The 17229-nt window shown below is 36.6% G+C and overlaps 2 protein-coding genes across 5 annotated transcripts in view; one reads left to right on the forward strand and one right to left on the reverse strand.

Annotated features, from left to right (window-relative positions):
• The window catches only part of AK9 (adenylate kinase 9), a 200379-nt gene that overhangs the window by 111258 nt on the left and 71892 nt on the right, over positions 1-17229 (reverse strand). For 2 of the 4 annotated variants that reach the window (XM_054490051.2, XM_054490050.2), the window contains 5 exons: positions 15924-16068; positions 9426-9521; positions 9224-9337; positions 7047-7130; positions 5404-5552 (listed from right to left, as the gene is read on the reverse strand). In XM_054490051.2, the coding sequence (XP_054346026.1) occupies positions 5404-5552; positions 7047-7130; positions 9224-9337; positions 9426-9521; positions 15924-16068 (588 nt within the window). Of the gene's footprint in view, positions 1-1684; positions 1906-5403; positions 5553-7046; positions 7131-9223; positions 9338-9425; positions 9522-10263; positions 10402-15923; positions 16069-17229 lie in introns of those variants that run through there. The other 2 variants (XR_008503000.2, XM_054490052.2) reach the window with 2 other exon arrangements.
• LOC129037851 (elongation factor 1-alpha 1-like) lies at positions 10632-13930 on the forward strand. The gene has a single exon (XM_054490055.2). The coding sequence runs from the start codon at positions 12234-12236 to the stop codon at positions 13620-13622; it is 1389 nt and encodes a 462-aa protein (XP_054346030.2). The 5' UTR covers positions 10632-12233; the 3' UTR covers positions 13623-13930.

The raw sequence follows: 17229 nt of genomic DNA on the forward strand, positions 1-17229 counted from the left end.
ATTATTAGCTCATTGTTTTTTAGATTATTTTCTTGGATATTTTAAAAGTAAATAGTATCAACTACAATAATGATTATGTTTCTCCTCTATTCTAATAATTATTCCTGTTATTATGTTTCGAGGCATTGTATAAAGCTAAAATTTCTATAAATCATTAAGAATGGGTGTGACAGCAGATGGGCATGGTGGCAAGTAGTCCCAGCTTCTTGAGAGGCTGAGGTGGGAGGATCACTTGAGCCCAGGAGTTTGAGAACAGTCTGGGCAACATAGCAAGGCCCCATCTCCTAAAAAAATAAATAAGTGTGATAGGAATATCATTGTCTTATTTCTGACTTTAAGGTTATATGGTCTGCAGCCTGAAGCCAAACTCATTTGTCATGTTAATAAGGTATTCTGCTATCTTTAATGTGACAAGATAATTTATTGAGATATTCATTTGAGTTTTTTCTTGCTATTTTTTTTTCATCCCCACTGTGAGAAGGGAGCCAGGATCTCCAAGCTCCTTTTTTGGAGAAGTTTGTGTGGCAGAGCTGAATGCGTTAGATGTCATTCTGATTTCAGTTTATCCCACATGATTCTGATGCAAATGGATAAAGAGCAAATACTGAGCAATTCTGGAGTAAGAAAGAGAGAAATGAAACATGATGGGCATCTCCCATGGCTTCAGGAAAAGAGGTGGCTTGAAAGGAGAGATGCTACTGTTGTTGAAGTAGCCCAAGTTGCTCAAGTTCAGGAACATTCAAAGCTGAGGTGAGGAAAGGTTTGAGGGATGAGGACTTGGGTACCTGAGGATGCAAGTTTTGGATGAATCAGCCACACAGCTTTACTTTGGGAATGTATTGAGGTGATTCCTTAGTTGGGATAACTGTGGGGAGAAGGTGAAAACCTTCCCCAGGATTTCATATTCCAAAGAATTCCAGAGTATGTGACCAGGCAGAGGGATGAGGAGGCTCTGAGGCTGGGGACTGTGCCTGTTGGGAGAGTGGTGAGGACAAGGGCCCCTGAGAAGCCTTTACATGTGGTCTATGTCCAGTCCGGCTGTCACTAGAGAGAATCATGGAAATCAAACTCTCAAGAGTTTGATCAAATAAAATTAAAGTGGCACTTCCTTTTGACAAAAATGGTGTAACATTTTTATACATTACTCATTCTTCTATCCTCCTGTGATTTTAACTTAAAATATTTACTTTTTCTGCATTTAAACATACTATTTCTGGATTCCCTTACTCTACACTATTTTATGTTTACTTTATATTTTATCACTTGTGAATAGATAGATAGATAGATAGATAGATAAACAGATAGATAGGAGACTGAGACTAGGGGAAGCAGAGGAAATAGGACATGACCCAGACCCAGAGAGATGTAGGAGGCACAGAAAGACACAACGACAGTGCCAAGTACACAGATACAAAGGTGCCAAGTACATGGTGCCAAGTACACAGAAATGAACAAGAACAGATAGGTACAGATGTTAGAGGGAAACCATGTAGACAGAGAAGCAGAGCAAATCATGTTAATGACACAGAAGGGTGCAGAGATAAAAGAACAGGCTGTGGTTAGATGTGCAGTTGGATAACAGGTCATGAGCTTCAACTGCAAAACACAGAGTGGCAGGTTTGACACAAAAGGCCCATCTCCCTAGAGGTTGCTACTGTTTTTCTGTTAGGTATTGGGCAAGTACCTTTCATATAGCCAGTGTAACAGCTTCACTCAACAAAAGTGCTCAGAGCAGAAGCAGAAAACACAGCTGCTGTAGAGTAAGGTCCCACGTCCCTCTGTCTCTGCTTCCCTTGGGTGCTCCGTAGCCGGTCAAGGCAGAGAACAGGGAGAAGTGCAAATGGTTTGGTATGAACAAAATAATTTCTGTGCATTCTCCGTGGCAAGGGAGTGACTCTTCTCTTCCTTTGGTAGAAACAATATCTATCATTATTTCTATATTTTTAAGGCTTTAAAATACTGTTAAACTATAATTCTAAAAAATTATTTAAAAAATGCTTAACTGATCCATTTGCAAGTAAAATATAACCTATTTGCTTTCCCTGGACTGAATCATACATTAGGTCCAAGTGCATCAGTCATATCTATTCTATACATGGGCTGTGAGCTTCAGACAAAAAACAATTTAATGGGAGGCACAATTTTTAAAATGGGATAAAAAATGGTTGCAGTAACAATTAGAAAATAAAATAAAACCCTAATATCATTTATAGTAGCATCAAAATACATCAAATACCTAAAAATAAAAAATAAACCTAATGACGGACACTGAAGACCTTTATCTTGAAAATTACAGAACAATGCTGGGAAAAATCAAAGAAGACCTAAATTAATTATAGTCAGTCTTCTGTATCCATGGGCTCTGCATCTGTGCATTCAACCAACCATGGATATAAAACATTTGGGAAAAAAAAAGATGGTCATGTCTGTACTAAACATGTGCAGACTTGTTTTTCTTGTCATTATTCCCTAAACAATATAGTGTAAACAACTATTTACATACCATTTACATTGTATTAGGCATTATAAATAATCTAAAGATGATTTAAAGTATATGGAAGGATGTGCATAGGTTATATGCAAATACCATGCCATTTTATACAAGGAACTTGAACATTCATGGATTCTGGTATCTGTGAGGGTCATGGAAATAATCCACTGAGGATATCCACTGAGGGTACTGAGGGATGGCTGTACAAATATTTTATGTTCATGGATTATAAGACTCAATATTGTAAAGATGATAGTCTTAACCAAATTTATCTAATAGATACAATGCAACCCGATCAAAATCCCAGCAGAGGGGTGTGTGTGTGTGTGTGTGTGTGTGTGTGTGAAAATTGAGTAGCTCATTCTAAAATTTATGTGGAAGTAAAAAGGACCTATAATAGCTAAGATAATCTTAAAGAAGCAGAAGAAAACATAACGTATGACACAGAGAAGGATACAATGACAGGAGAAATAGGGTGTTGAAGGATTCACCCTCTCAGATGTCATGATTTATTATAAAGCTACAGCAGGAACAGGCATGGTGGATCATGCCCGTAATCCCAGCACTTTGGGAGGCCAAGGCAGATAGATCACTTGAGGTCAGGACTTCTAGACCACATTGGCCAACATGGTGAAATTCTGTCTTTACTAAAAAAATACAAAAAATTAGCCAGGCATGGTGGCACACACCTGCAGTCCCAGGTACTTGGGAGTCTGAGGCAAGAGAATTGCTTGAACCCGTGAGGTGGAGGTTGCAGTGAGCTGAGATCACACCACTGCACTCCAGCCTGGGTGACAGAGTGAGACTCTGGCTCAAAAAAAAAAAAAAAAAAACTACAGTCGTTAAGACATGTGGCTCTGGCACAGACAAACAAACAGACTAATGGAACAGAACGAAGAGTCTATAAAGGGACTACACATATATGGCCACTTGATATATGATAGTGGAGAACGGATGGTCTTTTCAATAAGTGGTGTTAGAGCAACTAGTTATCTACCTTGAAAAAAAAATAAAACTTGATGACATTGTGGTCAATGATTAGTGATGTTAAGTACCTTTTTATATGTATATTGGCCATTTGAATATTGTTTCTGATACACAAAAATTAGTTTCAAATGGACCTTAGATCCAAATATGAAAGATAAAGCAAGGTTTCCAGAAGAAAACCTAGGAGAATATCTTCCTGATTTTGGGTAGGCAAATATTTCTGAAACAGAAGATGAAAAGCACTAACTATGAAAGGAAAAATTAATAAATTTGATTTCATTAAAATTAACTCCTATTATTCAAGACAGAAGATATTTGTAAAGATAATTGCAAAATATTCAACAAAGAGCTCATACTCAGAATACATAAACAAAACATGAATCAAAAAAGAAACAATCCAATTTAAAAAATAAAAACAAAACCCCCAAAACCCCAAAACAACATGGGCATATGACTTGTACAGGCCCATCTCAAAGGAGCATATCTCTAGTTGTTTATGAAAAATAGTTCTTCTAATCATAAAGATCGTAGAATTGATGACAGGTAAAACTGTCTCCTGCACAGGTCTCTGGTCTTTTGAGAAATGACAACCTGATATGAGCTTGGGTGTTAAAATCTCATACGATTTAAACTACAGTCCCAGAGCTACAGTTTACCATCTAATACTATACATATTCCTATATCAGAAGTGCAGGATTCCTTGTAGATTTATATCCTCCAGAATAAACTCTGAAGAGAATGGAGAAAAATTTCACTCAAGGACAAATATGGAAATTCCACAGTCCCAAACATGCCCCTCACTTGCAGATCTCCTCTGGGATGATTTCTCTTACCTCCCAGGCAGAGATGACGGCTCTGACCTTCATGGAATTCCTACACTTCATACACATCTATCTGCCACTAGCACATGATTAACTCAATTATTGGCTTACATGTCAGTTCCGTCTTCCCCACCTGATGGATAGCTCCTTAAAGGAAAGGGCTGTGTTTAATTCATCTTCAGATTCCTGGTATCTAACACAGTAAAGGGCAGATAGTAGGGACTCATAATATTTCTGAAGGACTAAACAGATGATAGAACAACCTGAAGATAGGTATGCAGAAAACTTTGAAAAGTCTGTATGGGAAGCTCAAAGGGAGCCACGAGAACCCGAGAGTCAGAGAGGCTGGTAGAGCCGGGGACTTGAGGAAACCACCCAATGGTGGTTACAAATGGTGTTACAAAGAGGTTCCATACTCTAACATCATATATATTTTTTTCACATAGTAATTTTAAGTTAAATCACAGAGATATACAGAAGTTCATCGAGGGCCTAAAAGATTAGTTCTGCTTTTGACTTTTGCTCTGAATGTTTACTTAAGATCTTTGTACAAAACAGACCCACATGAATATCCTGTTCTTTATAAACAAACAATAGGCCTTCTGATGTGCCATTGATAGATAGCATTTGAGGATTTTTTTCCCCTTTAGACTGGAACAGCACGTGTGTGTCCACTCCTCTCCCCTATGAACACATGTTCAAGTTGGTTGGATGAAATTAATTAACCAGGGGTCAAAATTTGTCTTGGCTTATAACTAATTAGTTCATAGATGAAACATATAACTTTGGTACCTAGTACCAATATGCATCATCTTTTAACTAACTGAACTGAATCAAAGACAATCAAATTTAATGAAGAATTAATTTCAAAGCGTAAAGTTATATTACATAATTTTGTTTATAATTGAAAATTTACCAAACAGCATCAGTAGTTGTTCACTGGGGTACTTCGCACTTAACAATGCTGACTACACAATGTACATGAACTTGAAGGCTACAAATTTCAACACCATAAGACTCTAAAATAATTATACACATACTAGATTAACATTTTCTCAGTAATAGTTAAGTCACTGATAAGAATTATCCAGCTAGATTTTTTACCTCTCCAAGGACTTCCTGTAAGATTTCAGCATGTTTTTCATATGGTTGTTCAAAGTTTATATCCTGTGACATTTTTATAGTTTCTTCAATCATGGACACAACCTCTGGATGATCTGCAGTTACCTCTTCTATCGAGTCTTCTGTTGGGGCTAAAGTAAAATAAGCTGATAAATTAATGCCATTAATAATTTTAGTGGACAATACTACTTGCAATAAAACATGATTGATAATATCTGACCCAAGAAAGTATTATTTTCATGTCACTGCAGCACATGTTGGAAGGAGGGAGAAATAAGACTCTGGAGAGGAAATGTTAGGTCAGGAATCACAGCACTGCAAACTCTCAGAGAAGTGACTTAAAGCCAGTACAGCAGAATGAAAGTGAAAGAGGCAAGAAGAAAGTCATGTCTGGCAGGAGTCAAAACCAGGGAAGAAATGTAGGGGCCAGAGGATTCCAGGAGTCAAGTGAAAGCACAAGCATCCAGGGAATGAGTCAAAAAACAAGATGAATACTTCCAGTTACTAGCATGAGACTACAAGGGACAGTGAAGGGACAAGAGGTAGGCAAGTTGGAGGGGATGGAGAAAAGGTGGCATAGCCTGGTGTTTCAAGTGTTACACTTGATTCTTGTCCTTTTTGGTGTGAAGTGTGTCCTTGCATGGCTGAGTTGGCTCTCACTCTGCATCATGATGTAAATGTTTGTTCATCTGCTACTCTAACGAGATAGGAGTTTGGCAGTTTCACCTGACTCCTTGGATTCTGCATTTGCAGTCAAGCTTCTGAGCCTCTGCCTCAGAGCTCCATCTGTCAGGATCTCTAGCTGGAGCCAGACTGATCCCAACCCAGAAAAATCCCAAAGGGTCTTCAAAAGCAGTTGCCTGCTGCCCTCCCTGACTGAAAGTGTTCTCAGGGATCAAAAGACTCACAGTTCCTGGAAAGCCAGAGCAGAAAAGTCAAGAACCCGTGATCTTACTGTGCCCATGGGAGTGGGTGCATAGTGAAGCAGAAACAGCCAGGCAAAGATGTGAAATGTGCTAGAAGCCGCTAATTGTCCACCCAATATCCATTTGCCTCTTCCTTCATACAGCAACCCTGATTTTGTCAAGGCTAGCAGTGTGCCCCGCTGAAAAACTATATCTCTCAACTTCCCTTATAGCTTGGACAGCCAACAAGAGGCAAGCAGAGTTTGTGTGTGTGTGCACATGTATGTGTGTGTGCACTCACATGCACATGTGCTCCTCACACTTGGCTGACTCAGCTAAGTGCTAGTTTTTGTCTTTTCCTTTCCTTTTCCTTTCCCTTTTCAGTGTTCCTGCTAGGTACACTGATGCGATAGCTGGAGCTCCAGCAGCCATCTTGTGGCTTATTATAGTAGCTGTGTGCCAGGGATGGCAGAGCAGAAAGATAGATTGCTTGTCTTCCCAACATTCTTTTTCACCAAAACAACATATCATGTATTAGTTTTTCAATGTTCTTGCATGTCCAACATAATAGAGTAGCCATTAAAATAGAGTACTTGAGTATTAATTATGCTTTTATTTTTTTAAAAAATCACACATTTCTTCTTCTAAATTCTGAGGGAACTACTTGTGTTTTTTAGAACCACAATCTAAAAGAATCAAATTATACAAACATTAATTTACCTGTATCTGAATACAACTTTACATCTTGACTAGCATCTTGAGAATGCCTTTTAAATGTGGATGTTTCACCAGTTTCTTTTCCATCTGTGAATAAAACTTTGTGAATGCCTAAAGAACAGTATTAAAAAAAAAGTAGGTGATTCCCAAGGAAGATTGTAATATAAGCCTAGGGAACCAGGACTCACATTCCCAATTTTTAATTAAAATAACAACCCTAACATTTAAATGGGTAAATATATCTAGCAGCAGATAATGAACATAATAACAAAACCAGGGTTAATTTCAGTTTATTATAATGCCAATGGATCTAAATAGAAAAAAACAATCAACAGGGCCCTTCCTGAGGCAAGTAACACCCTCTTGACTCCTAGAGGTCAATGCTATGCTTACCTCAGAGACACAGGGCAGAAGAATGCCTTCTTACCCATGGATACTGGCAATATTGGCATCCTTCCAGCAGTGGATAGAGGTACTGCTGCCTGCTTCTAACTTGGACTGCCTCCCCCAAAGATGGAGCAGACAGTCTTGGGGCAGGGCTTTCTTTGTGGATTGGAGTTGGGAACTCCACAGCAGCAAAGATGAGGCTGTCAGCTACCATCTGATGGTCAAAAATTTAATGTACAGGGGGTGGGGTCGTTCTGTGAAGGCTGTGTGTGTTAAGAGAGGAGGAGTGCCATACGTGAGTTTCTGACAGTGCCCTGCTCAATTCTTACTAGGCTTTAAATAAACAGCAGGCAAGCACATCTGTCTGAATTAGTAGGAGAAACTAAACAAAAAATCAGCTCTACATTATTTAACAAAATAAATGATAGATGCACTTTAAAACTGAATTAAAAAACCACATTATAAGTTTATATATATAAACTTACACAAATATATATTTATATAAAAATTTATACAAATACATATAAATTTATGTATATAAAGCTATTATTTATATATGTCCGCTCAATTATTTATATATAAAAATGTCTTCCTCTCATTTGTATAATTATAATTATATATTATAAATTGAACATTTATAGAATTATATATGATATAATCAATCAATCCTCTCAATCAGACATTTAGATATAATAATAATCTATCCTCTCAGACATTTAATATATATATAAATGCCTGATTGAGAGGAAGACTTTTTAAGCCTAAAAGTGAAGGAAGAAAGCAACAAAGAGAAAATAATGATTTGACTGCAAAAATGTGAAAAATACCTTTACTTCAAAAACAGCAAGCTGACTTAGAAGACAAACCACTCAATTTGTAAAATATATGAAAAATAAGAGACTAATATAGAATGTTTATACAGAGACTATATAATTGATATAACCATTTAGAAAAATGGGCAAAAGACAAAACTAGTCACCTCAAAAAAGAAGAAATATAAATGGTTAACAAATATGAATATAAATTTCTGAAGTAAAAATTAAAACAACAGAAAATACTGAGGAAACAATGACATATATTTTGTATATTACTGGGGAAACATAATTTGGAACAATTTTATGCAAAGCAATTTGACTCTGTCTATAGCTTCATATTTATTAATTTAGTAATTCCTAGAAATCCCCAGGAATTCTAGAGAAATTGTGCAGTAACTTATAATGAGGGTTAAAATATTTCCCAATGAAGTCATATAATTAAATGGTACATTATAAGTAAAAAAAGTAAAAGTTTATATTATAGCTATTCTATAATATATTACAGCTATTCTATAATATATTACATATAATTATTATATAACGTAATGCTATATGCTCTTATGTTCAAATATGAATAGAAAAATTTTATAAGGATAAATAGCATAATGGGTAAATGATAAAATTTCACAGCTAAAATTGTGGCCTTAAGATGCTCTGATTCCAATACGTTGAAGTAGAGAGCTTTTAAAAAAGAATTTATGACATGATAATGATTTTATAACATTGGAAACATTCAAACATTTTTCTTTGAGCTCTAATTGTATCTGACTCTCCATTTATATGTTTTCTTCTTTATTCTAATAAATTGACTTCTGTTCTACAGTTGTTCAGGTTAAATCCATAAGGAAATATTTAGCTTTTTTCCTCCTGAAGTTTCCAATTTTGGGGGTAATTTTAAGCATAAATATAAACATAATCAAATATGAAATAAATGAAAAGGAGATCCACAAACGTGGGATTAGCAGTTCACTTTGTTACCATCTTTATCAACTTTAGCAGCTTGATCATGGAGGATATTTTCTGACTTTGTTTTGGCTTCTTCGGTGTCCACTAAAGAGCTGCCTCTGTCCCTTTGGGAGCCTTGAATGTACCCTCCAATGAAAGAATAATATACTTTATCAGCTAATCTATTTATATTAGGAATGATTTGGTCAATAACATCAGCAATATATTTCTTTACCTTCTTCATCAATTGACGAGTGTGTTGCCTCCATTGGGAATACTCCAAACTCCATTTTTTCATATTGCCTTTGAAATTCTCTTAACGTTGTTTCAGCTGAAATATAACAATGGGTGGTGTTAGCAAAACGTAGTTGGGGATAGAAAAACAGGTAAAGTGACCAAAAGCCCCTGCTTCAAAGTTAGACACACTTGAGTTTCAGTTCTGACTTATAAGCTGTAAGGGCTGTGTGACTTTGGTAAATCACTTGATCTTTTTGTCTCAATTTCTAGGCAAAATGAGGATCTTTAAACTGAAAGCACTGCTGTGAGGATTAAATGAGGTAATGAATATAAATACTTAACTTGGAAAATGCTGGCACACAGGAAGGCTGCTCCATGTTAGCTGCCATCCTCTGTATAATCATGTAATTTTTATGTTAAAAAACCTCAATATTCTCCACTGACAAATTTTTCTTAAAAATATATTGAGGCAAACTTCAATAGCAAAAATTCCAATTTAAAATTTTAAGTAGAGTTACTCCTATTGTCAGATTTAGAATAATTAGTGAATTTGGAAAAGAAAATAAAAAGGCTTTTAAGTTTGCAGCATATGAGAGATAGCATCTATTTCTATATTCCAGTGGGAGAAGGCAATTTGTGGAAAGCTATAAAATCTATGATTTAATGTTAGAATTTAATGTGAAAGAAACATTACAGATCACTGTTCTTCCTCCAGGAGCCTGGCTAACTTCCCGCCTTGGTACAGGTCTCAGTCAAACGTCCCCTCTTTGGAGAGGTCTTCCCTGGGCATCCCAACACTTCAGTATCCCTACTCCAATCACTGTCTGCCCCATTACCATGTTGTATTTTTTTTCCATCTGTTCCCTTGGCTTTTTTTTTTTTTCCTTCTGCCGTCTATTAAAATGTGAGCACCACAAGGACAGGGACTTCATGTGTCTTGTTTTCATCTGTATTGCTGGTGCCTAGAATAAAGTCTAATACAAAGCAGGTATTCAAGTATTTGTTGAATGAATTAATAAATTCATTTTGTCCAGCCTTAAATAGGTTGAATAACAAGCCATTTTTGTAGACTGAGCCAATATTTCTCCAGCTTCAGTTTGTAAGTTGACTGAGATATTTTAAATTTTTAATTTTCATTTTGAAGGTAATATACTAAAAATATAACTTCACTCTAGATTGTCTGGATAACCATTTGGATGGCATGCAATTTCAGTGCTGGTCTTTTTGTTGTTTTTTGTAATCTCTTGGGCACCATGTTGAATTATTTTATTTGTTTATAGGCTGAGAAAGAAGAGAGGCAGATTTATTAGGTAAATACTGTGTTCTCATCTAGCAAAAACTCAACATTGCCATGTACGGAGAAGTAATTTCCTTGCTATTTAAATAGTTTCAAGCATGGAAAATGTTGAGAAGCTTCCCAATTTATGTAAAAAGTTAAAAAATAAATGATAGCAAACTCTGACAAATAGAGAACATCTCCCACCCCCTCCAACTATAAACCAGTCACACCTAAGAATGTAGGGAAAAAGTCCTAAATAAACAAACAAAAGTAAAAAAGAAAATGTTATAAGAATAATGAAACTAGGCACAGTGGCTCATGCCTGTAATTGCAGCACTTTGGGAGGCCAAGGCTGGAGGATCACTTGAGGCCAGGAGCTACAGACCAGTCTGGACTTCATACTGAGACCCCTGTCTCTGCCAGAAAAAAAAAATCACAACCATTATTTGACATTCTAGAATTGCTTACCTACATAATTAGTCAAGAAAGGAAATAAATGTAAGTATTGGAAAAAGTGGGGTTGAAACTATACTTCTTTTCAAATTATATGATTAGCTCTCTGGAAAACCCAAGAGAATCAACTGAAAGTCCAACTAAAACGAAGTAAGGTTTATTTCAGAAATATAAGAATTGTTTAATGTTGGAAAATACATTAGTATGACTGATCAAATCAATAGGTCAAAGGATTAAAAACTTAATGATTATCTTGAAAGATGCTGGCAATACATATGATAATTTTCATTTTTTTTCTTTTTCTTTCTTTTTTTTTTTTTGAGACAGGTTGGAGTGTAGTGATGTGATCGTAGCTTACTGCAGCCTCAACCTCCTGGGCTCAAGTGATCCTCCCATCTCAGCCTCCTGAGTAGCTGAGTCTACAGGTGTGGACCACCACACCCAACTAATTTTTTTTTTTTTTTTGGTAGAAATAATGTCTCCCTTTGTTGCCCAGGCTAATCTTGAACTCTTAGCCTCAACAGATCTTCCCACTTTGGCTTCGCAGAGCATTGGGATTACAGGTATGAGCCACTGACCTTGACTGCATTTGGCAATTATCAATATCTATTCCAGATAAAAATACTTAATAACCTGATGGAGAAATATTGACCAGAACCCCTTTAAAGATGGTCAGTATCACAACTACTATTTGACATTCTAGAATTGCTCACCTACCTAATTAGTCAAGAAAGGAAATAAATGTAAGTATTGGAAAAAGAGGGGTTTAAACTGTACTTCTTTTCAAATTATATGATTAGCTCTCTGGAAAACCCAAGAGAATCAACTGAAAGTCCATCAGAACTAGAAAGTAAGTTTAATAAACTGGATAGTTATAAATACACATATGAAAATCAAATAGCTTTCCAACATACGGTTAATAACTACTTAGAAAATATTATAAAAAGATCCCATTCACTAGTAATAAAATGACAAAATATCTGGAAATAAGCTTATTAAGAAAACTGTAGCTTTTTTCGCAACGGGTTTGCCGCCAGAACACAGGTGTCGTGAAAACTATCCCTAAAAGCCAAAATGGGAAAGGAAAAGACTCATATCAACATTGTCGTCACTGGACACGTAGATTCGGGCAAGTCCACCACTACTGGCCATCTGATCTATAAATGTGGTGGCATCGACAAAAGAACCATTGAAAAATTTGAGAAGGAGGCTGCTGAGATGGGAAAGGGCTCCTTCAAGTATGCCTGGGTCTTGGATAAACTGAAAGCTGAGCGTGAACGTGGTATCACCATTGATATCTCCTTGTGGAAATTTGAGACCAGCAAGTACTATGTGACTATCATTGATGCCCCAGGACACAGAGACTTCATCAAAAACATGATTACAGGGACATCTCAGGCTGACTGTGCTGTCCTGATTGTTGCTGCTGGTGTTGGTAAATTTGAAGCTGGTATCTCCAAGAATGGGCAGACCCGAGAGCATGCCCTTCTGGCTTACACACTGGGTGTGAAACAACTAATTGTTGGTGTTAACAAAATGGATTCCACTGAGCCACCCTACAGCCAGAAGAGATATGAGGAAATTGTTAAGGAAGTCAGCACTTACATTAAGAAAATTGGCTACAACCCCGACACAGTAGCATTTGTGCCAATTTCTGGTTGGAATGGTGACAACATGCTGGAGCCAAGTGCTAACATGCCTTGGTTCAAGGGATGGAAAGTCACCCGTAAGGATGGCAATGCCAGTGGAACCACGCTGCTTGAGGCTCTGGACTGCATCCTACCACCAACTCGTCCAACTGACAAGCCCTTGCGCCTGCCTCTCCAGGATGTCTACAAAATTGGTGGAATTGGTACTGTTCCTGTTGGCCGAGTGGAGACTGGTGTTCTCAAACCCGGTATGGTGGTCACCTTTGCTCCAGTCAACGTTACAACAGAAGTAAAATCTGTCAAAATGCACCATGAAGCTTTGAGTGAAGCTCTTCCTGGGGACAATGTGGGCTTCAATGTCAAGAATGTGTCTGTCAAGGATGTTCGTCGTGGCAACGTTGCTGGTGACAGCAAAAATGACCCACCAATGGAAGCAGCTGGCTTCACTGCTCAGGTGATTATCCTGAACCATCCAGGCCAAATTAGCGCTGGCTATGCCCCTGTATTGGATTGCCACACGGCTCACATTGCATGCAAGTTTGCTGAGCTGAAGGAAAAGATTGATCGCCGTTCTGGTAAAAAGCTGGAAGATGGCCCTAAATTCTTGAAGTCTGGTGATGCTGCCATTGTTGATATGGTTCCTGGCAAGCCCATGTGTGTTGAGAGCTTCTCAGACTATCCACCTTTGGGTCGCTTTGCTGTTCGTGATATGAGACAGACAGTTGCGGTGGGTGTCATCAAAACAGTGGACAAGAAGGCTGCTGGAGCTGGCAAGGTCACCAAGTCTGCCCAGAAAGCTCAGAAGGCTAAATGAATATTATCCCTAATACCTGCCACCCCACTCTTAATCAGTGGTGGAAGAACGGTCTCAGAACTGTTTGTTTCAATTGGCCATTTAAGTTTAGTAGTAAAAGACTGGTTAATGATAACAATGCATCGTAAAACCTTCAGAAGGAAAGGAGAATGTTTTGTGGACCACTTTGGTTTTCTTTTTTGCGTGTGGCAGTTTTAAGTTATTAGTTTTTAAAATCAGTACTTTTTAATGGAAACAACTTGACCAAAAATTTGTCACAGAATTTTGAGACCCATTAAAAAAGTTTAATGAGAAAAAAAAAAAGAAAACTGTAGACAATACATGAAGAAAGCTACCAAATATTATGGAAAGACAAAACTAGACTAAAAAATGGAGATTTCATGTCTGCATGAGAAGATCTAATAGTAAATATGAGAATTCTTACCAAATTATTATATAATATTAATACAATCCTCCCATTGGGATTTGTTGTAGAACTTGACAAAAATTCTACAAGCATCCTAACATCTAGCACAGTTCCTGGCAAACAATAAGCACCCATTTCATGGAACAAATGAAGAAATAATCAGGAAACAATTTAAAACAAAATGTTTTGAGGGAGAATTTATATTATCACAAGAGTCAAAATGTATCATAAAGCTTTGATAATTACATTATGTATTAAAAGTTGTACTATAAATATCAATAGAATAGAAATTCCAGAAGTTTATACATACACACACAAACTTAATATTAGGATAAAGTCGGCATTTCAAACCTCCAGTAAAATTATGGATAATTTAGTAATTGTTATTTGTAACACTGGCTCAGCATTTGGGAAAAATAATGAATTTAGAGATATAGCTAATACAAAATTTATTACAATAATTACATATTAATTAGAAAGAAATATTATTTTAAAATGAGTGAATGTAATTTTGCGTATACCATAGGATCACAATCAACCATTACAAACATGAATAGAAAAAAAGAGAGGAGCAAAGAACAAGAATGGTTCTCGTTCTAAGTATGAGTTTTACTTCTATCTGCTTTTTCTGATTTTCTGTGCTCACTTGAGAGACACAGGAAAGAAGAGCACATTTATTTGAATCCCAATCACTTGCTGGCTGTCAACTCTTAAATAATCCCTCTGAGTTTCTTCAACCACTAGAATTGGCCATAAGAACATCTACCGTGCAAACTTGTCATGAGGATTAAATAGGATAATACATGCAATGCAGTTAGCATAGCTCCAGCCTGTAGTAAATGCATCATGAATGGCTATTATTACTTTTGTCATCAGAAAAACATAATTAGGAAAAGGATATTTGGAATGGAGGCACTGATGGCCACACAGTGCACTGCCATAGCTTCTGGGACTCTGAACAGTGGTGACTGAATCTAGCTAAAATTGCTGAAGCTAATCCCAGATTTTGGATTTAGATTTTTGAAAATGAGGAAGATTCCATGTTGTACATAGGAAATGTTGCATTAAGGGCATTCCATTAAGAGGAGAGGTTTAGATTAAGCTACTTTCATGTGTTCTAATATGATTAGTTACAAGACTGCCAACTAGAGATACAAAGTGTGCAAAAACCAATCAATGAATATCAAAAGTAGCCATGAAATGAGAACTCTCATTTTTCCTGGAGAAAAACAGAAAAAAAAAAAACCCTTTTTGTCTATTCTGCAATGTGATCAACAGTCAGTGAGACACAGGAAGAGGCAGAACCGTCAGGAGAAAGACCACCAGGACTTTGGAAATGAGGGATCAAGTCTCAGCTATGCCACCCACTGGGTGATTTCCAGGGAGCCATTCAACCTCCATGAACCTCAGTTCTCTCAACTATAAAATTAGAGAAGGGTGTTAAGTGATCACTAAGACTTCTTCTAGTTTCATTTCATTAAATTAATCTTTCCCAAATAGAAAGATTTAGTCACAATCAGGACTGCCATATAAGTCTAAAACAACAACAAGCTCCACAAGAGTCAGGTGGATTCTTCCTGTTGTTTTAATGACTAGTGTAGATAAAGGTGTAAATCCTGATCAAGCAGTCTGCCCAGTAAGGTAGACCCACTGGAGAAAGAAATCCAAATTTAGAGGCTCCTTCGGATTCATTTCCTTAGAGGTCTAGAATTGAAAGGTTTTTTCTCTGCTTTTGAATTGGTTTACGTACATCCATTCTTCAACCATTTGTTAAGAGTCTATAATGTGTAAAGTGCCAAGAATGCCAAGATGAGTTAAACAAAGTCCTTGCTTTCAAGTAGCCAGGCTTAATTTTTACCTAAACTTAAAACACACATTTTAAAAAGATGTTTCACCTTGTTTTCTAGCTTGCAGTTCCCTGAGAAGCTTTTCTTTCACAACTTTAATTGCTGCTGCAGTGGCCTCAGCTATGGTATTTTCTACTAATGTTTCACGGGCTTTATCAAAACGTGGCTGAACAAGTTGGGCATAGTCGACTACCTGCAAAGAATATTTGAGAAAATCAACATAAGCAGGAGTTATTGTGACTATTAAACACATTGTTCATCTATCTATGTATATCTATCTATATTTCTATCTCTATTCCAAAAATATTAATACTGCTTGAGGTATATTTGGAGTTATGTTCAGAATTCACCTATTTTTGAGTACTTGCTTTAATAGAAATTCAGCCATATTTTTCATGTAGGATATATGTCTATACATGTATTTATCATGTAATATATATATTCAGATTATGTATATATTTTGACTTAACAGAAGTTAAAACATAGATATATGTTTTTTAAATCCATGTTATATGTATAACTTACATACAATAAAAGGCATACATCTTAAGTACACAGTTTGATGAGTTTTCACAAATATATATATATATATATAAACCACAATCAAGATATAGAACATTTGCTGGGTGTGGTGGCTAACATTTGTAATCCCAGTACTTTGGGAGGCTGAGACAGGAGGATCCCTTGAGGTCAGGAGTTCAAGACCAGCCTGAACTTTTACATCACTCCCTAAATTCCCTTATGCTCCTTTGTTGTCAATCCTTTCCTGCCTTACTCCTTCCCCAGCTTTCATTCCTGGCCCCTGGCAACTACTTTCTGCTTTCTGTAGCTATAAATTAGTTTAGTGTTACCTTTTCTAGAATTTCATATAAATGAAAGCATATAGTATGTGATCTTTTTCAGGTTTTCCCTCCTTAGCAGAATGTTTTGGAGATTCATCAGTGTTACTGTGGGTATCCTTTTTATTGTTGAGTGGATTTCATTGTATGAATATACTACAGTTTTTTATTCATTTATCTATTGATAGACATTTGGGTTGTGTTCTAGGTTTTGGTTATTATGAATAAAGCCGTGATGAACATTTGTACAGAAGTCTTTTTGTGGTTATGTGTTTCCACTTCTCTTGGGTAAATACCTAGGAGTGAAATTCCTGGGCCATATGGTAAGTGTGTGTATAACTTTATAACAAACCATCAAACTGTTTCCAAAACAGTTGAACTATTTTACATCTCTACCAGAAAGACATGAAAGTTAGTTTCCTTGCATCCTCACCAACACTTGGTTTTGTGAAGCTTTTAAATTTTCTAGTGGGTGTGAAGAAGTATCCCATTGTAGATTAAATTTACAGTTCCCT

Source organism: Pongo pygmaeus, chromosome 5 (genome assembly GCF_028885625.2).
Source record: "Pongo pygmaeus isolate AG05252 chromosome 5, NHGRI_mPonPyg2-v2.0_pri, whole genome shotgun sequence".
Lineage (NCBI taxonomy): Eukaryota > Metazoa > Chordata > Mammalia > Primates > Hominidae > Pongo > Pongo pygmaeus.